The following is a 25,966-nucleotide window of genomic DNA, read 5'->3' on the forward strand; positions in this document are numbered from 1 at the left end:
TATTTTTTTGGATGTCTAAATCACCCTGAAGAGGAAGAATTTAATTTTTGAGGAAATACATTAGGGCTTCAAGGGAAATGAATTTTATTGCTTAGACTTGGGAGTATTTTAGGGAAGAAAAAAAATTTAAGTATTATTCTTTGCTAGACTGTTTCCTCTTGCTTATTGGAAGATTTTGGCATTCATGTTGATGCTACCTAATTCCTCAGTTTCCTTAGACCCCATGACTTTCTTAATCTCATGATCCTTCTCCATGACTTTAATCTCATGTCATTCCACTTTAGCTATCTTGCTAGTGAGCTCCACTTCCTTTCTCAAGACCTGTGGCATTCCTCTCTCTGACTGTAACTTTCATTTTTCTCTTTCCAGATGTTTCAACTCTCCTAAACCTACTCTTTAACCTCAAGACTTCTAGCCTCTCTTCTTTTTATTTTATCAGGTCATTCTCCTGCTCTGACTTCACTTCTTTCCTCCTAATTCTCAGTCCTATAGTTGACCTTTTCAGTTCCATACTGTCATGAGCTCCCAAACCTCTTTGCCCCTTGTCTTATTGACCCTTCATCCTATTGCTGCCATATCACAGCCCAGGGTCTCTCCCAACCCAACTCTTCTGTTGTAATGTATGTAATGTAACAACTGTGCTGACTTGGGTACATTATTAATTTGTTACCGGGCTTCATCTGGGCCCTCACTGCAGTAAGGCAATACTTTTATTCTTCCATAGTTGATTTTCTATCATGTCCTTCAAGCTGTTCCAAGCTTCTCTTCTCATGGTGTATTCTCTGTCCTTACCTCCATTTCTTCCTTTCTTCCACTCCTCCTTCCTCACTTGAGTTGATCATCCCTTTTCTCTAATCCTCAACTTCTGTCTTTCTATCCTGCAGCCTTCAAATCTGCCTAAATTCTCACCCTCCTTGAAAAACCTTCACAGGTCCCTATCACTGCCTTAAGTTCCATATCTCTTCTCCTTTTCTTGACCAAATTCATAGGAAGAAACCTGTCTACATCTATGGTCTCTACTCCTCAACACCTCTTTGCAACCTGGCTTCCATCCAAATAACTTTATGTTTCTGTGATCTGTTGATTGCCAAATCTGATGATTTTTTCTCCCAAGTCCTCATTTTCTTTGACCTCTGGGTTATCATTGACTGTGCTGACAGACATCTCTTCTTCAGGATTTCATCACATGACTTGCTCCTGATTCTTGTCCTACCCATATGGCCTTTGCTGGTTCTTCTCTATCTTGACCCTTCTGTGTATACCCTAAGATCTATCCTAAATGTTCTCTTCTCCCTCCATACTTTATTTTATGGTAACATCATCAGCTCCATGAATTTGACTCTCTTCTCTTCATAGCTGACTCACAGATAAATGGATCCAGCTTCAGTCTGTCCCCTGAGCTTCAGGCCTTCATCAGTAATTGCCCAGAGGACATTTCAAACTGGATATGCCAAAGACATCTTAAACTGAACATGTGCAAAACCAAACTCATTAACTTTCTTCCTGAACATCTTCTTTTTTCAAACTTCCTTATTTCTGTCAAAGCAATAACCGTACTCCCCATCTTCCAGATTTGTAACCTCCTCGTTGTCCTTGACTTCCAACATTTCTACATTTCTCAGCAATTAGAGCTTGCTATTCCTGCCTTTATAAGCCTCTCACATTGGATCCCTTCTCTCTACTCACACAATGGCAAATTTAGCTCAGGCCCCCATCCTGGCTTGTCTAGATTCTCACAGCAGCCTCCTGCCTCACTTCCTCCTTGACCTTTTCCTGGCTTTCACAGGGCTGCCAATGTGATTTTCCTTATGCATAGACCTAGCCTTGGCATTCCCCTGTTCTCTCTACTCTAGTGGTTCCTTTTTTGGCTGTTGTACCCTTTACAACCTGATCCTTGCCTGAATTTCCAGCTTCAGTTAGACATTATTTCCTTTTCTCTACTCCAGCCCTCTGCTCTTTATACACAGCACTGCACCTCCCTTCTCTGCTCTTAACTGTCTTCCATGCCTGGAATGCCCTCCCTTCTCTCTTCTGCCTCATGGAATTTCTCTCTTCCTCTAAGATCTAGCCTGTGTGCAGCTTTCTGAGTGAAGCCCTTCTTGTTATAAATGTCTCATCTCTAAATACTTTGTAGTTATTTGTATTCTTTTCTGTTTTGTCTACATATACGTAGGTAAGTATTTGTTGACTCCATTAGATTGTAAGCTCCTTGAGAGCAGAAATTGTTTTATTCTTTTTATTTGTAATTTGAGTAACTAGCACAGTGTCTGGAACATAGTGGGCACTTAAATGCTTGTTGATTAATCCTGGGAATAACTGGAACCCTTAAGATGAGTCAGTGTTACTCTTCTAAATGATTAGGATTATCAAGGCACCTTTTATCCTTTGAAGTGATCTATCCATGAAACAGCACTTCTCCATTTGAGTGACACATCAACAAGGATGTCTCATTAGGTCTTGAATGGATGTCCAGAGGAATGGTCAGGTGCATTCCTCTGGCTCCAGGTCATACACTAGAATAGTGTACTAAAAAAATATACCATTTTCTGCCATTCTGAATCTAATCAGAGATTTCACCCTGGGAGTGTAAACATCATCCAGTCTAACCACTTTATTTTATAGATGAGAAACTGAGTTCCTTTGTGTTGTCTAAGTATATTTACATAGATAACATGAGAGTATTTTTGCTTTTTATTCTTATTCATAACAGGGTCCTTGGAAGTCTCCTTTCTGCCCATAGAATAATAACTGACTCTGAACAGCCCTTTGGTGACATGACAATTAAGGATTATGATAATGAACTGTTGCATATGGCCCGGGATCTGGCGTTGAGATTGCTCCCTGCCTTTGAAAATACAAAAACTGGAATTCCCTATCCTCGGGTAGGTGAACCCCTTTGCATTGGGTCTTCTGACTTTCCATATAATGAAGCCTTCTTTCTATTCTTTGAAATTAAAAAAAAAAAAAAAACTTTGGCAGGGGTGGGGTGAGGGCATAAGGGAAGGGGGTAGTTAGAGAATAATATATCTGGTGATTTTCCTTCCAAATACTATAGTTTTAAGTTTTCCTGGGGTGTCTTATGGATGTCTTTTAGTCTTTTCATGTTATTATGTTCTATATCTTTCACTAACTAATAGCTCTCCCGGGGCAGGGATCTAAATTTCAATCTCTTTCTTGTACCTCAACCTCCCAGCATTTTCCTGTGCCCAGTGGGTTCTAGGTAAATGTCGGTGAGTTAGAAGGGAAGTTAGAGGCTGTCTGAATGAATTTCTTCCTTTTACAGATGTGGAAGTAAGGCCTTATGGGTAGTGTCTTTGAAATGATGTTTACATGGTACATTAGAACCACTATCCCACTTATGTTTTAAATATGGGAACTGTCCTGGCTACACTATAGCTCTAAGCTGCTTCCTCAGGAGTGGGGGTGGAGGAATGGGTGTGTGGGGGTGTGTGGGGGGTGTGAGCCAGTCTCTTAGACAGTAATGAGAACTGTCAGAGAGCCAGGATCCTGGATCATGAAGAAATGAGGTGTTGTTGGATGCAAACAGGAGTGAGTTGACAGCATAACAGTAACAACATACACATTCTTTGTGATCTTATAGCTCCTTTTTGTTCTGGATCCATGTGCTCAGAGTCACTATAACTATGGAAATCCAACAGGTCTGCAGTGATGTAGTTTAGCAAGTGGCACTGTAATGTTTCCTCTAAAGCCTCTTGTCAATGACGTGTTCTAGATTCCTCATTAACTTCTTTTTGGGGTCACATCAGTTTTGGTTGTTCTTTGTACACACTCGTAGTCATATTTGACCCAAGGCTGTAGGGAAGTGTTCTGAGAAAAGACTGGAGACTTCAGGATTACTGTGAAATGAAAACTTGCTGTGCTAGCAGTTTATTAGTAGAGTTAGGTCAGAGGACCTAGGGCTGTAGTCTGGGCACAGCTGGCAGCCTCAAGGAAATAAATAGCAAAGACTGAAATAGCCAGAGTTACAACATCATACTCACAGGGACAGGGTGCAGTCATATGTGGTACCAAACCGTCACCATCTCTGGGGATGTCTTGTACCCATTCTGGCTAGAGGTGGCTGAGCCACCTGCAAAGAGGGTGCTTTCCAGTAGGGCCAAAAATAGCTTAGCCCCTCTCAGGAGTAGATACAAACACAGCTTTATGCAAAATAAGATGGATTTATCAGAACTGGGGAGAAGATGCAGGTGGGTGCCAGGTACACGTAATCCCACAGAAGACAAAAGGTTCAAGATCTGTCCAGATCTTAATTTCACAACATGTGTACTGATCTTGCTGAGAAGAACTTAGTACGCAGAATTTTCTTTTTCGGAAGTATCTGCACCTGCTCACTAAGAACACGCACTTGTAATTTTCTGTTGCAGTGAAGCTTAACTCTTCACACTTTTATTCGGTGGACTTGCTCACACAGGCCCTGTGCTTTTCCATTTCCAGGTGAATCTCAAGAGCGGTGTACCCCCTGACAGCAATAATGAGACTTGTACCGCTGGAGCTGGCTCCTTGCTGGTGGAGTTTGGGATTCTTAGTCGACTGCTGGGGGATTCAACATTTGAGTGGGTGGCGAGGAGAGCTGTGAAGGCCCTTTGGAATCTTCGCAGCAATTACACTGGGCTCTTAGGTGTGGTGACCGTTTCTCTCTTTTGCTGTTGATTTCCCCATTCTCCATGCCTTTTACTTTTCTTTATGCCCCTTCTCCTTGGACCATGGACTCTCATCCTTTCAGATTCCCCTTTGCTTCTTTTCCTCTTGAACTTTTACCTTTATCATTGCTGAGAGATCTGGCAGGACTCTTCTGAACTGGCATCTCTGAGCACATTCCTTTTAAAAAAATAAATGATTCATGAATAAGGACACTATAAAAAGACACTATAAAAAGTTCTGATAGAACTTTTTGCATGTCCAAAATGAGGTTTTAAACATATATGGGTGGTGGCAGGGGTGTCTCCATCTGAGAAAAAACCCAAACTCTTTAAGTACCAAACTGAATTAAATCTGAAATGGTGTATATATGTGTGTGTGGGTGTATTCTGTAGTCTAATAAGTCAAGAGAGTTTTTTTAAATTAATAGACTTAATATACAAGTATCTCAGCCCTTTCCTCCCTCTGTATATCATAGAAGATATCATCTGGGAGGTATGTATATGTAAATTATGTCTTTCATGTTTCCATTTTTCAGTTCATTCATTGGAAGTGACATTCACAAATTATTCTTCAAGTATTAAATCTGTAGCCATTTATAATGTTCTCCTGGTTCTACTCATTTCACTATTCATAAGCCTTTGAGGTAGTTGCTATTATTGTCCCCACTTTACAAATGAGGAAACTGAATTTCAGTCAAATTAAGGACTTGTCCAGTATTAACTGGCTAGTATCAATCAGAGACCCTGTAGGATTGCTAGTTGTTAACAATAACAATAATAATAATTATTATTTTTATAACTAGATGTAATTCCAAATTGTTCTCCAAAATAATTGGATCAGTAGTATATTAGTGTCCACTTCCCCACATCCTCTCTAACGTATGTTATTTTTGCCCTTTTGTCATTTTAGCCAGTCTGATGAATGTGAAATGAACTCTCAGAATTGTTTTGGTTTGCATTTCCCTAATCTGTAATGATTTAGAGCATTTTTTCTTATACTTTTATATGTGTTTGATTTCCTTCATCTGTAAATTGTTCATATCTTTTGCCCATTTATCATTTGGGGAAATGGCTCTTCTTATTAAAAATTTGACAATTTTCTATATATTTAGGAAAGAGACTTCTGTCCAAGAGGCTACCTACAAACTTTTTTCCCTTTATATCTTGGCAACATTTGCTTTATTTATACAAAAACTTCAGTTTAATATACTCAGAATTATCTATTTTACCTCTCACAATATTCTTCATCTCTCATTGACCCATAAATTCCTCTTCTAATTTACTTAAGATACCTACTTTTATGTCCAGATCATGTATTAGTGAATAGTGTAAGAAATTGGTCTATACCTAGTTTCTGCCAAACTACCTTCTAGTTGTCCCAAAGATCTTTACCAAATAGTAATTTATGATCCCCCAAACCTGTATTTATGCTTTTGACAAAAACACAAAGTTATTATAATCTTTTACTACTATTTTCTGATATCTGTTCTGTTCCATTGATCTGCTTTTCTATTTCTTGGCCAGATAGTTTTGGTAATTGCAGTTTCATTTTATTTATTTAAGTAATAACAGTTTAAAATCTGGTATGCGAGACCTCCTTTCTATAATCTTTTAAAAATTCTTTTGATAGTCTTTTGTTCTTCCAAATGAATTTTGATACTATTTTTTCTAGCTCAATAAAATACTTTTTTGGTAATTTAATTGGGATGCAATTGAATAAGTAGATTAAGTATGATTGTCATTTTAATTATATTGGCTCTACCCATCTATGAGCAATTAAAATTTCTCCAATTATTTAGCTTTGAATTTATTTGAAGACAGAGTTTTGAAATGGATTTAGTTTCTAAATATGCTTTGTATTGTAAAATATTTCTCAAGTACATAGTCTTTGTCATCCTTGATCTGAATTCTTGTGAACCACAGCTAGTCACTGAAAAATTAAAAAAAAATTTAGTTGACTTCTTTTGTTTGATAACTGTCCCTTTCCTCTAGCTTTAGTTATTCCACAGGTAAATAATAGCATAACAGAGGATCTGGGAACATTTCTGTTGTTGCAAAAAGTTGAGAATTATAGCTGTAACTCCTAGGAGTCTTAGGTTCTAAATTAAAAATTGGAATGGACTTCAGATATCATCTAATTTGACTTTCATTTATAGATGAAGAAATTTATTTCCTAAGAAGTTGTGGCTTGCCCAGTCACCCAAGTAGCAGAGCTAGATTTTAAGCCCAGAAATGTTTACTTCAGATTTAGTGTGCATAGCCCTGTAGCATGCTTTGTGACAAATTTTAACAACCAAACCTTTTCCTTTTTTTTTCTTACTGCCTACAAATTGGGATTACTTCTATTAGGTCAGATTATACTAGGTGGTTGAGAGGTAGAAGAGCTGTGCTTACCCCTTGATAATGGAATCTTGAAATGCTGTCTTGTGTATTTTCTCAGGGAATGTCATAAACATCCAAACAGGCACCTGGGTTGGAAGGCAGAGTGGTCTTGGAGCCGGATTAGATTCCTTCTATGAATACCTCTTGAAATCTTACATTCTCTTTGGAGAAGATGATGACCTGGAGATGTTCAATGCTGCCTATCGGAGTATTCAGACCTTTTTAAGAAGAGGGTAGGTGTAGCTAATGCCCAGTTCTTTTGTCCCTTGTTAAAACAAATGAGAAGTGTTCTGAAATTGCCTTGCTAATCTCAGGCTGTTTGCCTCTTCCTTCTCTTTCCCTTGCCTACCTACTTCCCCTTTTCTTCCTTTTTTTCCTTCCCCCTTTCCATCATCACCTCCTTCCTTTTCTATACCAGACTGTCCTTTTGGTCTTCTTGTTTTTGTGCTGCTGAAGATTGGTGCAGCAAATTCTTATTACTTATCTAAATGATGGGTCATCCATCTGTTACATTTTCTTCCTTTTTAATCTACTTATCACCTATTATAGAGGTCCAGGAGGACTTAACAGACTTGTAATATTTATAAAGTGCTTTAGCACAGTGCCTTGCACAGAGTAGGTGATATATAAATGCTTATTCCCTTCTCAATGCTCAATGCTTTCTTCCTTGCCTGCTTCTCCTTGTCCCACATGCATCATTTTGCCTGGACTCTGACTCCACAAGTCTTTTTTGTGGTACTCCAGCTCTTCTTGGGCTAACAGTATTTATCTTTAGCATTGGAGGAGCTCCCAGTTAAAGTACTCTTATTTGTAGATAGCATAGTGGACTAAGATTGGTCATTTTTGTTTGTGGGAGAAAAAAGGTGGGAATAAACTCGAGCTTTACTTACGTAAGCATAGTCAAAGCATTTCAGAGTTGGAAGGTGGCTTAGTGGTGATATAGTCCACCTTCTCCTTTCAATAGATGAAAAAAATGAAGAGGCCCAAAGAGGTGAAATGAGCTTTTCAAGGTCACAGAGTTCATTTGTTCAAGAACTTGAACCTCACCCCAGGTTTTTCTGAGTTCGGGTCTAGTTCACCACACTGCTCCCAGGGTGGGTTCTTTGGGGCCATGCCTCAGGTCCCTGGATGATTCCATTGGAAACATTTATTATGTATCTATGTTAGGTCCTCTTTCAGTGCTAGAATTTTTAGATATGAAGAGACTGAGATTCAGAGGAGCCATGACTGGCCCACAGTGGTCCTAGAACTACTTAATGGCAGAAGAGAACCAGCTTTACATGAACTTCAGTGACCTTTGGGGAAGACCTTTGAGTCTTTGGGGAAAGCCCAGTTTGGATTTGCATTATACTGATTAGGTGAAAGTTCCCTTCAGAAAAGGAAGCTAGTAGGCAAGTTAACTGTGAAACATTTTCTCCCTTTTAGAACTTGTGTGACCCATCAATGCACTTTCTGCTGTGTTTGATTTTTATAGCCGGAGAGCTTGTAATGAAGGTGAAGGAGACCCTCCGTTATATGTGAATGTGAACATGTTCAGTGGGCAAATGATGAATACCTGGATTGATTCTCTGCAAGCTTTTTTCCCGGGATTGCAGGTGGGTTTATATTATATTTATATTCTCCAAGAAAAGAAGGTAAAATGCTGCCTTTTAGTGAGTGCCTCTTGTTTTGATTGGGCACTTCCTTCTTGTCTGCTTTGACACCCTAGCAGGAAAATGACCTTGGAAAATTGTTTAGGTCATGTTTAGGGGTTTTTGCAACTCTTTTTAGCCAATAGCCTGTGACTGAGCCTGAGTCAGGACTGGAGGAACCAACCCACATTGGTTTGGAAGCTATCAGTGTGCAGATGTCATCTGGAGCAGGTAGGGCTAGAACTCAGAAATGGTTTTATGAATTGCTTTCTTTCAGATGTAGCCAAGTCTTTAGTTGTACCAGCAGAAAAGGAGTCCCAAAGTCATTAATTTCTGTTTGTCTCTGAGGTAGGTTTGGTCCCTTCCATGCTATTCTCCTGGCTCCTTCCCACCTTAGCTCTCTAGTGCTGGCAGCCAGACAGGGCTTTGGGAGAAGCTGTATTACTTCTGGGAGTTTATAAGGTTTAAAGAATTAAAGAATGAGAGTTGGGCCTGCCTGGCTGTTCTGTTTTGGAGGAGACAAATTGGACGTCATTTACAGCTGGTCTAATTTGCCAGCGCTCCCTCAGTGGATTTGGAGGCTGAGAGGACACAGGAAAACTTCTTGAATAAACGAAGTAATGAGATCTGGATGATCAGGCTTACCAGATGTTGGCTAGATGGTCAAAGGTGTGTAACCGCTGTGAGATTGTACCAGCTTGAATAGCATCTCTTAGAAGACGGAGTTTGTAGTGCTTCCTTCTGGCCCTCTTCAGACCCCTGGAGAACTTAGGCAGGATCTTTAGCAATGGTAGGAAGTTCCAGCACAGATATGTTGAAGTACTGTAGTTGCTCTGTAAGGATGCTCTAAGTTTCCTGTCATTGGGGAGTGACTGGCTGAGATGAGGAGAGGCCATGGAAGCCTGTACTGGACAGAATGTTGGACAGTCTGGCCTCCATGATTTTCTTCAGCTCTTGGGGTTCTGTGACTGACACTACGTGTTAATTAATTAAACCAGCATTTGTTAAGCACTTACTCTGTGCCAGGCATGTATTTGTTCCTGTTCTTCTTGAAAAGAGGAATTCCTATTTCAAGTCAGTTTTATTCTAGTCAGTTCTGTAGTTTCGATGTTCAGCATATGTGAGGCAGAACTGGTGGATAGTATGTTGTTGTCCTGGCCAGTCTGCACTGGATCTGAAATATCCTGGAGGAGTGGATTGAGAGCTGCCCTTAGAGTGAGGAAGCCGTGGGCTGGAGACCCACCTCAGAACTCTCGAAGCGCCAAGTTTCAGAGCTGGTGAGGTCTGCTGGTGAGGAGTTTCTCACCGGAAGCTGTGTACGTAGGTGAGATCACAGGGCTGGTTGGACATGCCCTTGGCCAGGACCCACCCTGACCCCAGCCCCCCTGGGTTATCATCCTAAGTGGATCCTACACAGAGGATCCCTTTAGCTTGCTACAAGCCTTTCTCAGGCTTCTTTCCTGCAGTCCAGTTCAGTATTGGGATCAAGGCTAGCCTCGATGAGGTCTTCCATTGCTAGTCTTGGAAAGCAAGTCTTTATTGATGATGGGCTGCTGGTGTTTGTCAGTAAAGCACACAGGGATGCCCTGTCTTGCACTCTCTTTTTGGAAGCTTTTTGCAGCTAAAGTGCCCTGAACTGAGCTACTGAGCTTCCAGGGAGGCTCGAGGGGAGGCAGCTTTGTAGACAGGCAAATCAGCTGCAGCAAAGCTGTCTGTCATCAGGGAGGGACTGAGCAGAGAAGCCAGGTCCTTCTCTGTTCCTCCTAAGTCCAGATGTGTAAGCGTGGCCAATGCGCTCTCACATTCAAGTGAGCACAAAAATGCACTCCACTGGCTGAAGTAATTTTTGAATTCTGTTAACAGGCAATTGAAGCTTCTCCATTTATTACTAGAACCTGAAAATGTCCTGGACTCTCTGTTTGGAACGCTTTAATGAAATGAGGCTGCATAGGCCAAATAATTCTGTTTGCTCAGATTGTGCAGCCTAGCTTCCTCACTGGCAGCCTGTCTCCAGCCACAGTTCACAGTGTAGTGAATCATTCCCATGGAATTTGGGTGAAGAGCTTTCTCCTTGGAGGAGTGACTGTCAGTGAGCTGTTGGTCTTTTCTCTAGATATTAATAGGGGATGTGGAAAATGCCATCTGCCTTCATGCCTTTTATTATGCCATTTGGAAGCGATTTGGTGCCCTTCCAGAACGATACAACTGGCAGCTCCAGGTCCCCGAAACTCCCTTTTACCCTCTGAGGCCAGAGCTGGTGGAATCCACCTATCTCCTTTACCAGGTATGGAAGTTCATTTGAGAACAAAAAAATAAATGTGCATATCTGTTCACTTCTACATGTGTATCCACTAAACATGTAAATATCTAGCATGGGGCTTTCGTTGGTTGAGGAAATTTCCTCTACAAATGCAGATCCCCAGCTGCTTTATTGTCTTGGAGGTAAAGTGACTCACCCAAGGTCTCATAATGCGTGCGTGTGTGTGTGTGTGTGTGTGTGTGTGTGTGTGTGTGTGTGAAGAGTGAACATGTTGTAAGTATTTGTGGTGTGATTGAGATATAAATGTATAAATATAATATATAGGTAGATGAGAGCAGTGTATTGTCGTTGATAAAATGCAGGGTTTGGAATCAGAAAACCTAGGCTTGAATTTAGCTCCTGACACACACAGACTTTTTGATCTTGAACAAATTAACCGTTATGTGTCCTAGGTAACTGGAACTTAACTGGGTAGCTGGAAGGAGTTATTCTCACAAAACTACATTCTTGTCATGTATTTACACATGTGTGCGTCTGCGTGTCAGTGTCTGGGTGTTTATACATTTTCACCACAATATAAATACTCATAAATCTTTACAGAGGACTAGGTACTTAGGGTGGATATTTGGCACTCAGTAAATATTTGTTGACTTATAGTAAGCAGAATAAAATGGCCACATTATCATGTTAGGTATAGCATGCGATAGGTATTCAGAGAGAGAACACTAATCTTTACTTTCTTGTCTTTGATTATAAAGAAATCCAATGGGATTCCTGTTTACTGTTTTCATTCAAATCTTTTTTTCTTTATTAAAAATGATTGAAATATTTTACATCACCAAAATTTCCCTTGTAAACTTTCTCTCCTAGAGAACCATTTTACATAACAATTTTTTTGAGGGAAAAGAGAGAGAAAAGAAACAGAAAAAAATTAATACATTAAAAAAATATAGAAACCTATGCTCCACCTCTGAGGTTCTCCCATATTTGCAAAGTAATGAGGGGAGATAGCTTTTTATTTCTTTTTGGGTGCTATGCCTATTCTTTATATATCATGTCCCATTGTTTTATGATTCTTATGCTTTCCAGTTTACATTGTTGTAGCCACTATGTTCATTGTGTCGTTTATTTCACCCTTCATCAATTCAGGTAAATCTTTTTGTGAGTCTGTGTTTATCACATTTAGCATTTTTTATAGCACAGTGATATTCAATTATATACTGTTGGTGAGCATCTACTTTGTCGCCAATTCTTTGCTACCACAAAACGTGTTGCTGTAAATATTTTGGTGTATGCGAATACTTTGTTTCTTTCCAATGACCTCCTTGGGAAATATGCCTATTAACAGAATCTTTGGGTCAAAGGTCATGGACATCTTAATCACATGCATAATTTCAAATTACTTTCCAGAATGACTGTTCTAATTCAGAGCTCCATTGACAGCACATTAGTGTGCCTCTCTTTGTACAATCAATCCCTCTCTTATACTTCAGCAGCATACTAGGGAACCTTGTATACAGACAGATAAGTGTTTATTTTGAAGTTATTTCATTGTCACCAAGAATGAAGTCTTAATTGTGAAATGTCATGCCCTGCTACAATGTTAATCCAGTGTATTACATTGGTATGTATCTTCATGAGGATACATATATTCTAGAAGTAGAGAAAGGAAGCTTAGGGTTGGTTTAAGTACAGCCAGTAGCATCCCTGGAATCCTGGCAGTTTCAAGGAAGAGGAGAAGGTAGTGATTGGTTTAATGGTTTGGGGTATCAACTTATAAGCAGAAAGAAAAGTCACCTTAATTTTAAAATGACAATATCATTCCCTTAACATTTTTTGAAGTAATGAAAAAAATAATATCTCTAATCAATAAAAAGTAAAGGTATAAAATTTTAAATTGAAGTCTTGATTTTGGTTGTTTTTTCTCCCCTCTTTTGCTTCATTTATTGCCTTTCAGCTTTTGGATCTTTTCCCTTTTTTCCATATTCTTTTTCCTTGTTATTCAATTCCTCACTTCTGTTCTTAACTTCTTCAAACTTTAAGTTGTCTAGTGCTTCCATGACATCCAAAAATTAGCATTTTTCAAATTCTCTTTACCTACAACTTGCCCATCTTTTGATTCAATGACAGGAGAGGTGCCATATTTGACACTAAATGATGTGTGTATCTGAATTCAATAGGACCTTTGATTCACAGCTTAAAGCACTAGAAAAACTACTGCTTGTTCCTGTGTATAAATATGATAATTTATTGGGGATAAATATGATAATTTATTGGGGGGAGGGATATGGTTATGTGTATCCAGAAAGCTTTTTTTCTGGAAATTATTAAGAGGAAATGTTGAGAATCAGATGATATATAAGATCTCCTACTTGTAAAATTCAGTGATTCCAAGTTCTAGCAGAACCTGGTTTTAAGCTTTCTTGAAAAGCCTCACTTCTACTGTTAGCAGAACTTGATTATGTACTGCCTTGGAGTGATACCTGGGTCAGTGGTAAAGGCCAAAACTGTTCTTCTATTTGCTTCTTAATTTTTCCATTTATTTAACGACAAGTAGAACCTGGGCTTGACCTTTAAGGTAATGCAGGGCCAGCTCCTGATGTAGCCCTTATTAAGTGTTTGAGTAGTATTGTGTTTTTATTTTTAACCCTGACCTTGTGTTCTCCAGAGAGCTGAAGTCAATATTCCTGAAGCAAGATGTTCTAAGATCATTGAAAGCTTAAACAAAACAGACTCGATGTGGGTTATGGTGATTTTTTAAAAAATGCATTTTCCCCACTCCTTTCATATTCTTGAAGTACCCCCAAAATATTAATTTTGCTCTGTGCCTACTTTCTTTTGATTAGCATTAGTATCTCCTAACTTAGTGCTCTTGGCTTTCTGATATGTATTTTTAAGGTATTTAAAAATTTCTTTTGCTAGATTATGTTCCTTTTTTTGTTCTTTTTAGGCAACCAAGAATCCCTTTTATCTCCATGTAGGAATGGATATTCTTCAGAGCCTGGAAAAGCATACAAAAGTCAAGTCAGTTTTAAAAGTTCCTTTTCTCTTTGTTGGCCGCTTTTGGGCTCTGTTTTGAGTTGGTATGTGAAATGTTGTTTTATATTGCATTTGGAAATAAAATGAGAGGTAGGCAGGATCTTATAAAGATCACAGCATGAGATGTTAAGAGGTCTGAGTTCTGATATTAGTTTCACAGTCGACTAGTTTTGTGACCTTGGGTAAGTCTGGGCTTCCCCCCCCTTCCCCCCCCCATAACATGAGCTTGTTGACCTTGAAGGTACTTGGCAACACTGAAATCCTATGATATAAAGTTCAGTTTCATTTTGAAAACTTTCAGCTGTAATTGGTACTATCATCTTGCTCTTGGTAGTTACCTTCAAGTTGTAACCTGCCATCAATTATAGCCAAATTACATTTCCTCAATCAAATTCTAGATGGCTTTTAAAAATTCATAAAAGTCTTTGGTTACTGCAGTTAAAAAAAATGAAACCAGGTCTTGTCTCGATTGTAGAATATTCCATTGGCATCAGTTTGGTCCATTAGTTTGTTTACGGCCCTTTCAAAATAAGAATAGAGAACGTTTAAACTCATATGGTTGTCTATGTGGCATTTGATTAGTTTCAGAAGACTATGCTTAGGACGTTTATTTTACTGTTGGGTAGAGAATGATTAAAAGCACAATTCTTTTACAGATGTGGTTATGCTACATTACATCATGTCATAGAGAAATCAAAAGAGGACCGGATGGAAAGTTTCTTCCTGAGTGAGACCTGTAAATACTTGTATCTGGTATGTATTGCATTCAAAAGTGATTTCATTCAATGATAACATTTTCAATAAAGCTTAGAGCAGTGCTGACTGTGAACATGTATTTGGTTCCTGGCCCATCTGTAAACTTGCTGGGGACAAACACCCCAGCCATCCATTTATCCAGACATATTTTCTATCCTGTAATCTTCCTTCCTCCCATCTCCCTGCCACCCTTCCCCCAACATATTCAACATAATAACAGTTAACAATTATTTGGTATTTTGAGGTTTTCAAAATGCTTTTAAATTTCTATCTAATTTTATCCTCATAATAACCTTGTGGGAAAAGGTATTATTATTATCCCCCTTTTACAGAAGGGAAAACTATAACATGGAATTTAAGAAACTTGCCTAGGATCACGCAATTGTTAGAGGGAGGATTTGAATGCACACATTCTCTCTCTCCTCTCTCTTCCTCTCTCTCCTCTCTCTCTTTCCTCCCCTGGTCTCTTTCTCCAGCCCCTCCCTCTCCCCTACACCCCTGGTTGGCTGCTTTTTGGCCCTGTTTTGAGTTGGTCTGTGAAATGTTGTTTTATATTGCATTTGGAAATAAAATGAGAGATAGCAGGATCTCAGAGCTGCATGAAGATATGCTACCATGTAGGCATGCTAGCTTAAAAAAGTGTGTAAACATATGTACACACTCATGCTGACAGTCATGCTCATGCATGTGCTTGTGAAATTAAGTTCATTGGACCAAGAATTTGCAAAACTGGGTGCCAATTCTGGCGCTGCTTCAAATGAACTTATCATGGACAAAAGACTTATCCTCTCTGAGCCTCCAGTTTTTTATCATTTCAAGAGGTAAATGGGCTATAATGACAGAGTCTTCATGTTGGAAGATATTCTTCTATAGAATCTTGTTCTAGCAATCCTTGCATATCTCTTTTCTCTTCACTGCTAAACTTGGAAAAAGTTCTCTCTGATACTTTGTCATCCTCTAAATCTTAAAATTTGCTTTATATTCCTATTCCTCTTGCAAAGGTTGCCAGTTATTATTTAGTCCCAAATGATTTTTTTTCTCCCTGAGTCTTCATCTTTATTCTCTTGGCAGCATTTGACACTGGTTGCTCTCTCCTGTTGGATGCTCCTTTCTCTCATCTTCAGTGAAACTAGATTCAAGTGATACTTATTTGCTTCCTTCTCTGGTGGTTTGCCCTCTTATGTCTGTGTGTGCACTCTCCAAATTTTTGCCATTGATAATGCAGCTGTTTTCCCATTCCAATGTGTTTTAATAAGTCTTGAAGGCTCAGTTTGGTGGTGTATTGAGAACACTGCATTTGAGGCATGTGATCAAGGAAATGTTTTTTTCTTCTGTGTTTCTACTCCCACAGTTCTTTCTCTGGATGTGGATAATGTTCTTTCTCATAAGTCCCTCAGAATTGTCCTGGGTCATTGCATTGCTGCTAGTAGAGAAGTCCATTACATTTGATTGTACCACAGTGTATCAGTCTCTGTGTACAATGTTTTCCTGGTTCTGCTCCTTTCACTTTGCATCAATTCCTGGAGGTTCTTCCAGTTCACATGTGTGACAAGGAAATCACTTTAAAAGACTGATATATATTAATTTGAGGTCGCCAAGGAATTCAGCTATGTAATTCCTAAATGAAAACTCAAGTCAGCAGTAAATCTTTTATAGAGTTTAATTACAATAGGAGTAAGAAAGGAATTAGAGATAGAGAGAGAAAAAAAGGGAGAGAAGGGAATAGGGCTTAAATACCCCTTCTGTTTAGGCTGGGCCAAAGGGCCCAAGCCCTTAGATAGCTGGGGCAAAGAAAAGAGATCAGTCCCTATTACTCACGTGACCAAAATGGAGAAACAGTCTCAGAGGCCCCCACCTTCAGCTTCCTTCAGAGCAAGCTTCTCAGAGCACACCGCAACCACTCCGGCCAACTCCTCAACCACCTCCAGTCTTCAGCCCCCCCTCTCTTTAAGAAAAACATCCAAGTTCCCTCCCCTCAGTTCTCACATCTACCAATCACTGTCCATCAATTTCCCTGTGCCAATGGAGGCTCTAGCTTAACCCAGGACTGCCCAGAGGTCTCTGGCTTTGCACATGTCTGTTGAAGGTCATATTTTCAAATAATTAAATCTTTGCTCCTTTGCTACAGCCCTTTCTAAATCCTGTTAACCTGAGTAGGGTAGAGATTGGAATAATTAAATTTTGATCTAGGCTGCAGCCCTTACTCAATCCTGTTAGGACTGAATAGGGTGGAGATTGATTCCAAGTATCTCCATTGTATCAATTCTAAAATCAATCATGACTCAAAGAAATTCCTTGTCTATGCTTAAGCATAGGTCAAAGTCCTTTCCATTGTTCAGCAAAAGGTTTCTGTCCTAAAGTAATCTTAAGAAGGAAAGAGAAGGAACCTCCCATGCCAATGGGGTTCACATTCCAATAGTCAAGACCCACTATCAATAGGAAATTTTTCAAGTATGAAATTTCCCAATGGTGAAATTTCCAACATTTATAAGTCTAAGAAATTTTGAGGTTTACAGGCAGAGACCTCTTTACTCTTTGGGCCTCTATCTCCTTCGGTGTGAAATTGAGGGACTTGAACCATATGATCTCTAAGGTTCCTCCCAGCTCTAAATTCTGTGTCTTATGTCCTCTCCTCCCCCCCCTCCCCCCTTCTCTCGCTTAGCAATCTTGGCATTCCTGTGGCTTCTTAATCTTAATACCTGACTTCCAAATTGGAACTGTCTCCCGAGCTACATAGATCTCCACCTGGTTGTCTTGTGGGCACCTCAACTCCAACATAGCCACACTCTTGCTTATCTTTCCCTCTAAGCCTGTTAATCCTTACTTTGTGATCATTTCTATCAGTGTAGTGCCCAGTTTCCTAGATTTAAAACCTTGGTTTTATTTTTCTTACTTTTCTCTTTCCCTTTACTTTTCTTCTATAATCAGTTACTGGGTCATGCAGATTCCATTTTTGAAATCACTTGCATCCATTCCTTCCTGTGTTCTCACTGCTACCGCCAGAACTTAGGCTCTCATTACCACCTGCTTTGACTGTTGCAATAACAACCCAATAAGTTGTCCTAACTCTATTGTCTCTCCTGGGGAAACCCTTATCCCCTTGGCTGTCAAGATTTACCTTCCTTATGCATGAATGTGGTCACACTACTCTTGCACAAAGCTCTCCCTTGGCTCCTAATTTCCAATCGAAAAACCTTCTTTGGTCTGACATTCAAGGCTCTCCACAGTCTATTTCACCTTTCCTGCTTTATTTCTTACTGCTTTCCTCCCTCTCTACATTAACCAGACTGTATGTCCTGATATAAACTTCTGGCATTGTTTCACCTTTGTGTCTTTGCTTACAATGTTCTCTAGGCCCTTGTTGCATATCCTGTATACAAATATTAATTCCGCTGTCACCATCATCTTCCCTCTCCTTTCCAAATTAAGCAGTAATCATCTTTTCCTTCTACATGGCATTTGACTTGCTACTTCTGTATGTGGCTAGACGTTCCAGCTTGTGTTTAGAAATGTGTGTGCGTGTGGGGAGGGGGGTCTTCTCCACTAAGTGAATCATAAGATCTCCTAGGAATTATTACAGTGCTTTGTTACAGGAACCTAGAAAATGTGCTGTTCAGTTAAACTTGAGATCACTTCCATCCCTGAACTCTCTCCCTGGGATCACTTTCAGTTAAATTCTCATGATGATCTAAGCCTTCTCCTCCCTATAAGTGATCACCTCCAGATTGTCCTCTCTTTCTAGTATAAAACGACAGTACTATAGACTAAAAGCAGGCACATTCAGTGGTCTATTTTCATTGCTATTATCCTTGATGGTAATTGTTGAGGAAGTCTATAACTAGGTCGGTTTTAGAGATTTGGCTTTCTGCTTGGGAATTCTAGCATATTCCTCTCCTTTCCTCCCTTCCTAGTTGTTTGATGAAGAGAATCCAGTGCATCAGTCTGGAAATGGATACATGTTTACTACTGAAGGACATATCATATCTGTGGACAAATATCTTCGGAACTCTCCTTGGAAGAAATCCCTTTCAGAAGAAGAGGTGGGAGAACACCAAGAAGAAAAAATGTCCAGGTCGAAACCTTTGGAGCTAAAAGTCAACACCTCAGGCCTAAATGTAAGAAGCATTTTTAAAAGAGTGAGGTTGGAAGGTGGAAAACATACCTGTTGACCGAAATTTTAAGTTGAAGGTGGTTGTTTTTAGGTTCAACTGTTTGATATAGAAACACCAGTTTAAAACTATGTTTTACCAAATATAACAGGATGTTCTGATATGAACAAGGCAGAAAATTAAGATCTTTTAATACCTAATATGGTTGTCATTAATCTTTGACCAAAGTGAAATGAGTAATTTTGGTAGGACAGCCCCTAAAATTAACCCAAACCAGTGTTTCACAAAACCATTTTTTAAAACCCTCACTTTCTGCCTTAGAATCAATTCTAAGATACAGGAATAACAGGCTTGACAAATTAGGAAGTCTAGTGCCTTGCTCAAGAGTCACACAACAAGGAAGTGCCTAAGGCCAGATTTGAACCCAGGTCCTCCTGACTTTAGGCCTGGTACTCTATCCACTGTGCACCATAGCCATCCTTTATAGAACCTTTTAATTGCCTTCTGTTCTGAGTGTCCCTGCCATATTGTGTTTGCTTCTCCTAAAAGAAAAGACTTATTTAATTGGATAGTGGCAAGGTTGGATTTAGGGGACCATAATATATCTGTATCACATCATGTATTGAAAGCTTTGGAGGAGGCAGTCCTAGCCCAATCATATAGCTGTGCCCTGAGTTTTGCTTTCTCCCTTTCTCCAAAATAGCTTTTTATTTTATATTGTTTTTTCCCTTTTGTAATTTTACATTTTTTTCCATGGCTCCATGATTCATGTTTTCTTTTTTTCCCTCATCCCTCCCCTCCTCAGAGAGTTGACACACAATTCCATGGGTTATACAAATATACATACATACATATATACATACATATATATTTCCATATTATTCATTTTTGTAAAAGAGCAATCCTTTAAAACCAAAACCCCAAATCCTATACCCCTATAAACAAGTGATAAGTCCCATGTTTTCTTCTTCAGTTCTGCTCCCACAGTTCTTTCTCAGAATGTGGATAGCATCTTTCTCATAAGTCCCTCAGAATTGTCCTGGATCACTGCATTGCCACTAATAGAGAAGTCCATTACGTTCGATTGTACCACAGTGCATCAGTCTCTGTGTACAATGTTCTCCTGGTTCTGCTCCTCTCACTCGTTCCAGTTCCCAGGGAATTCCTCCAGTTTGTTATTCCTTTGAGCGCACTAATATTCCATCACCAACAGATCCCACAATTTGTTCAGCCATTCCCCAATCGAGGGACACCTCCTCATTTTCTAATTTTTTGCTACCATAAAGAAAGGGCTATGAAAATTTTTGTATAAACAGGTCCTTGCCCATTTTTTGGTCTGTTTTTTTTTTTAATCTCTGAGACAGAAACCCAGTAGTGGTATTGCTAAATCAAAGGGCAGGCATTCTTTTAAGGACCTTTGGGGATGATCCAAATTGCTCTCCAGAATGGTTGGATCAATTCACAGCTCCACCAGTAATGCTTTAGTGTTCAATTTTGCCACATTCTCTCCAACATTTATTATTCCCCTTTCCTGTCATATTGGCCACTCTGCTAGATGTAAGGTCATGCCTCAGAGCTGTTTTGATCTACATTTCTCTAATCAGGAGGGATTTAGAACACAAAAAAGCTTTTTTAAAGTGCTCTCAACATACAATTTCTAGCATTTGGATAGCTATGTGAATGTCAGGAGTGAAAGGAAGAGAGACTTGAAATCCAGTTCCATTATAAAGGTGAGGATGTTTTTTAGGTAATTAAATTGTCAGCCCAGATTCTGGGATGACTAATTTATAGTACAGCAAAAAAAAAACCAGTTTCTCTTCCCGACTTTCACTGATTATATGATCTAGATATGCTGACCTCTCTGAGCCTCAGTTTCCCTTATCTGTGAAATGAAGGAATTGGACTTTCGTGTTCTCAAAGATCCTTTCCAGTTCACATTTTGTGACGTCATCTTATGGTGCCCAATACATTAGCTCTCTTTTCTGTAGCTTCTTTAGATTGAAGAGCAGGAATATAGTCATGACACTTACCTGAGGGACTGGTAGGCTAGGAATTTAAATTCAGAATTAATTTTCCCACGTTTTCTTTCCCTCCTAGTGCAATCGTATTCCTGATGAGAGAAGGTACTCTCTGCCCCTCAAGAGCATCTACATGAGACAGATTGATCAGATGGTCGGCCTGATTTGAGTCATCACTTTGCACGGGGATCTTCAAAGGAACAAATGCAGAATTCTAAGTGAAGTGGAAGGACTACAACAGTCTGACTGTGAATATAATGGCGGCAGATCTGGCCCGCAACATACTTGCTCTCTGTTCTTTGATATCTTCATTATTTTCTCTCTGGTTCAAAACACAAACAACCCAAACTGGTCTCCCTTATTTCTTTATTAAGATTTGAAATCATCAGTGGCTGACTGGCTATCCCTTTACTGTAGTTACTGAGCAGAGCTGAAAGGGCCCCTCTGATTTTTACAATAGACTGCCTGTGCAGGGAAGCGTTGAGGAGCGGCCAGCCCTCGTCAGAGGCTCTTGCTACCTCTTCACAGTAGGATTGTGGATAAGATCTCTTTGCACAAGGGTTTATGGGAATCACTTCTTTTCTTGAGATACTTTCTCTTGTGGGATGGTTAGGCTGCCCGCTAGCTCATCGGTGAGCCATTATCTGCCCTGATTTTGGATTACCTTTTTCTTAAAGAAAAGAAAAATCTGTCTTTTGCCACCAGTGCACCACGTAACCCTAACTAATCATTATGGCCAGGTCTGAATTCTAACCAGTAGCTTCTGAAGGATCACATCATGGAACTGAGAAACGACCTTGTCTTAAAATCTAATGTCACGTGGACTCTGCAGAACTCTGAGGGGGAGCCAGCCTGCCCAGAGCCCTCGTAGGTCTGTCCTGATTTCACACTTATTGACCAGGCTTTTTTGATTCTAACTGTGTTTGGGTTTAAAAAAAAAATCTTCCCTCTCCCTTCTTTTGGTTCATACATCGCTAGAGCTCATTGAATGGGGATGGGGAGAGAAAGGACCAGGATGATACTCTTTACATGGCTTGGGCAGTTGGCCTGCCCAGGTTTGCAGTTAGTGCCTTAGAATGACTCCATTGTGGGTCACTGAAAATTGAAGCTGCTTCTCCTTCTTAGCAGGCTCAGTTTGTGTTAGGATCTCATGGTGTTAGCATAGAACCAGGACCCGAATAAAACAGTGAAATACTAGATTCTTATTCCTTAGGAATGGTGTGTGTGTGTGTGTGTGTGTGTGTGAGAGAGAGAGAGAGAGAGAGAGAGAGAGAGAGAGAGAGAGAGAGAGAGAAGGGGATTGGCCAGACTTGGACCTTTCAATATTTCATTTCAGGGAAGTAAGTAACCAGGAAATTAGACAAATTTTGGAGTGAAAGCCTCCTCCTGTTAGAAAGAAACAGAAAACTCTTTCCAGGGGTAGTGTATTTCCTTCATGAATGGATTTAAACTAGTATTAGTGAACTCCAGCTAGAATTGATCTGAATACCGTGATACTATCAGGGGTTATGGACTAGACTATTCAACATGGGAAGCTCTAGCTTCACTTGGTATTTCCTAGTCAGTCAATGCTGCCCACTTTAAAATTTCTTCCCCCTTTTCCAAAGGGAAGCAGATAGCTACCTAAATCCTCACATTTATCAACCTACTGGGGAATTTTTCATTCTTTTTATTTCTTTGGTAAGTTTTATAAGTTTTAGAGGTTTTGTGTTTTCTTTAGTTAGATAGAAAATTCAGCTCTTGATTATTTTTAATAACAAGGTTAAGAAATCCTCAAACTCATTTAAAAACCCTTTGCTACTATGTAAGATAATTTTTTAAAAGCAAGAACATAAAATATTTTGCTCTCTTCACTGTTTAATCTTCAAAAGCCTTATTCTGAGTCACCACCTGCACTTGCTGTGTAGATCCAGCATTCATTCAGTATACTTTACTTTAAAAAAAGTCTTCCATAACTCCCTGTAAATCCACTCTTCCTTCCTTTTTCCTCCCTGCCCTCTTCCGATTTCTTTCTTCAGCCTACTTGAGAAAAAAGCCTTGGTGGAACTGAGGAGGAACAGGCAGTGTGAGTGATCTAGGTGGGATCTGGGTTTGCCAACTTTCTCTTCTGGGTTTGCCCCTGCTGCATCCCATATTTCCATGACCAAGTGGGAGAGAGCCACTTTAACATCCTCTTCTAGTCCTCCGTTCTGCATGTCTTCCTTTCCCACTCCTCTAGCATGTCTAATACCACCTTTCTTCTTCTGGTGTTAGAATCTGTGCCTGGAATCATGATCCTCTCCTTTGCTGAGCTATTTATGAAACTCAGGGACTTAATGCTCCAATCCAGAATCAGCTCCCGGGACTGCACCTTTGTGCAGAATGTTATTGAGGATTGGTGAGTGGCTTCATGGAAACCCCGAATGTTCTATTCCTACCCAAGCCAAAACATCCTAGCTAGGTATTTAGGTCCCAGTATTGATCCTGGAAGGCATCAGTTGTGCCTCTGATCATTGATTCATCATTAGGAAGAACTGAACCAAGTCTGATGGCTTTTTTAAAAGGAGGCTATATTAATGAGATTTGAGCGTGAGCAAACACTTTCATTTTCTACTTGGGAAGCAACACACCAGTGCCAGCACTAGCCATTCGAGATGATGCTGCCCCCAGTAATTGTGACACCTTTTTATTTCACTGTGTCATCCATGTGGCTCCCTCAGAAGGCAGAAGAAAGGTAATTGCCAAAGAGAGGACAATTTTTGCTGATTTGGCTTTTGGGAGCTCTGATCTCACCTGTGCGCCATCTGCATGTGGGATTATTAATGACTGTGCTGGCAAACAATGTTTATGGGCCCCTACAAAGCATGTATGACTGATGACTAATGTGTGACAGTCTTGGTCTCTACATTGGCATTGTATTGTCTCAGCCTTCCTAAGTGTTTTGTACGTGCCTCCACCCAGAGTCCCAAAGCATTGTAGGGTACAGTTCTTGCACATCAAAAACACCACCAAAGTCAGGCCTCCAAATTTTGGGTGGATATTATTTTGTTTAGTTTAGTTTTTGATTTGTGTCGTCCTGCTTTGCAGGCTCACGATGGAGCCCGCTGCACTTTCAGACTTTCCTTCAGTGCCATCAAACTTTCCTAATAGTACATATTGCCCAGGAGCCTGATGCTACTACCTGTAGCCTCCAAACAGCTTAAAATGATAACCTCCTTGAGTATCTAATGATTAAAGAAAAATCTATGCAGTTCCAAATGAAGGAAAGTCTTAGTCTGGTTTGGATGCCTTAATACAAATAGTTTTATCAGTTCTGATCAGTGATTTTTTTTTTTTACTTCATCAGAGCTGGGCATGGGACAGGGTATGGGGTAGCCTTGCCTATCACCCCATCTGCAGTTACTGGGTAATTGTAAAAAGTCTTTCTTTGTGTTGTGCTGTGAATACACATACCCTGAAACCTTGTCCCTTTGCCACTTCAGGGTTCCAGGGTATCGTAGTATTTTTTCTAATTTGAAGGTTTGAAAGACCGCTGCTAGGTGCAAGGAGCTCTCCCATCATGGTTACTATGACCATCTCTCCTCTGCCCCCAGTCCTCTTGACTCCCACCATTGTGCCTCTGCAATTGGGGGCCCTCCCTAGTCAGTCCCTGTGATCTATTCCATAAGTGATAAGCCAACTGAGATAAGAACAAATTGGTTAGACACTGGTCACCACTGGGGCCACTGAGCAGGCCCTGAAGAGGGACCACATTGAAATGAATGTGAATTTGGGCAAATGTCTGGTAGCCATGGCACTTCCCAGTTCAGCCCCGTTTCTCAGCTCTTGATTCCAAGAGATGAGGGAGGTGGGGTGGAAGGATTTTGGAAGGTGGTTTTTGTTTTTTAAATAGCAAAACATAGGGCATATTTTTATTTATTTTGCACTAGAAAAGCAAATCTGTTTTTGCAAAACTGAGAATTGGAAACGGCTGGGGTGACTTGTTGGAATATACAGGTCTGTTGTGCTTCTCACTCTGTAATGTGCAATATAATTTGCAACTATAAATGATATGTTTAATCTATGTAAATAAGAAATGGTTTTAAATTAAAGGGGAGTGCTTTTTTTGTTTTGTAAAAGGACCAAATGTTCTTTTATAAATGTCATGAAGAATATCTTCTTGCTCTTTGAAATTTATTAGAATTTTTACAATTTTCATTAAAAGATTTTTTTTTACTTGTCACCTTTTGTGTGTGTGTGTGTGTGTGTATATATGATATTGAAGCAAGGGGAGAATTAGTGTTTAAAGCAGGGACAGAATCAGTATACATGTATTATAGTGCTTACTCTTCTATACAATTACACATTTCTTTAGTGCCTCATTTTGGGCCAGGCAAATATAGAAGTGAGGTGGTTCCTGACTCCAAGGAACCTACATTCACATACTGAACTTAAAAGACCTGTTTCTGTCACTGTTGGTTCTGGGTAAGTTACCTAATACCTTTGCACCCTGACTTCTTAATTTGTAAAATAAAGGATCTGAGAGCTGAAAGGGGCCTGAGATTCCCCAAGTCTAATCCCCTCATTTTAACTGGTGAAAGTAGGACTTGAGAGGTTAAACAGCTGTCTTGGAGTAGTAAGTATCAGAAGCAGGATTTGAAATGGAGTCTTCTGGCTTCTAAATGCGGTGTGTAATCTGGCACAATGCTGCTTTGTCAAGGGGTTTTCACTGGATCCCTAAAGTCTCTTCGATGCTGTTTCTTCCTCCTGGGAGATGGGTCCCTTCATTGTGTGAGAAGAAACATTTCTGTGAGGTTAGTACCTACTTGGGATGAGTTCAGTTCCTTTCAGCTGTTTGATAGTTGTGACCTAGTTTCTTGCAAAATCATCCTGTGCTCCCACTTCTCAGAATGAAAGATCTTTCCCCTATCCAGGAAAACTTAGGTCAAAAATACTGAATTGGGTGAAATAGAACAACTTCCTAATTAAGCATTTTGCCTTTCAGATTCTCACCAAGAATCCTACTGGTTTCTATTTACTGCGAATGATGAAATAATTTTTCTTGGCATCAATGGCCCTAGTTTTTTTTTTTTTAAGTTTATTTAATTTTCCAAGAATATTTTCCCATGTTTACATGAATCATATTCTTTCC

The 25,966-nt window shown here is 39.7% G+C and overlaps 1 protein-coding gene across 1 annotated transcript in view; it reads left to right on the forward strand.

Moving 5' to 3' along the window:
- EDEM1 (ER degradation enhancing alpha-mannosidase like protein 1) overlaps nt 1-25,057 on the forward strand; it is a 39,720-nt gene extending 14,663 nt beyond the window's left edge. Inside the window, exons 4-12 of the mRNA XM_001364758.4 lie at nt 2,711-2,882; nt 4,456-4,639; nt 7,102-7,276; nt 8,518-8,638; nt 10,788-10,958; nt 13,885-13,958; nt 14,630-14,726; nt 18,641-18,844; nt 20,936-25,057. Of these exons, the coding sequence (XP_001364795.1) occupies nt 2,711-2,882; nt 4,456-4,639; nt 7,102-7,276; nt 8,518-8,638; nt 10,788-10,958; nt 13,885-13,958; nt 14,630-14,726; nt 18,641-18,844; nt 20,936-21,025 (1,288 nt within the window). The 3' untranslated portion in view covers nt 21,026-25,057. The remainder of the gene's footprint in view (nt 1-2,710; nt 2,883-4,455; nt 4,640-7,101; nt 7,277-8,517; nt 8,639-10,787; nt 10,959-13,884; nt 13,959-14,629; nt 14,727-18,640; nt 18,845-20,935) is intronic.
- The last annotated feature ends 909 nt before the right edge of the window (nt 25,058-25,966 follow it).

Source organism: Monodelphis domestica, chromosome 7, assembly GCF_027887165.1.
Source record: "Monodelphis domestica isolate mMonDom1 chromosome 7, mMonDom1.pri, whole genome shotgun sequence".
NCBI lineage: Eukaryota > Metazoa > Chordata > Mammalia > Didelphimorphia > Didelphidae > Monodelphis > Monodelphis domestica.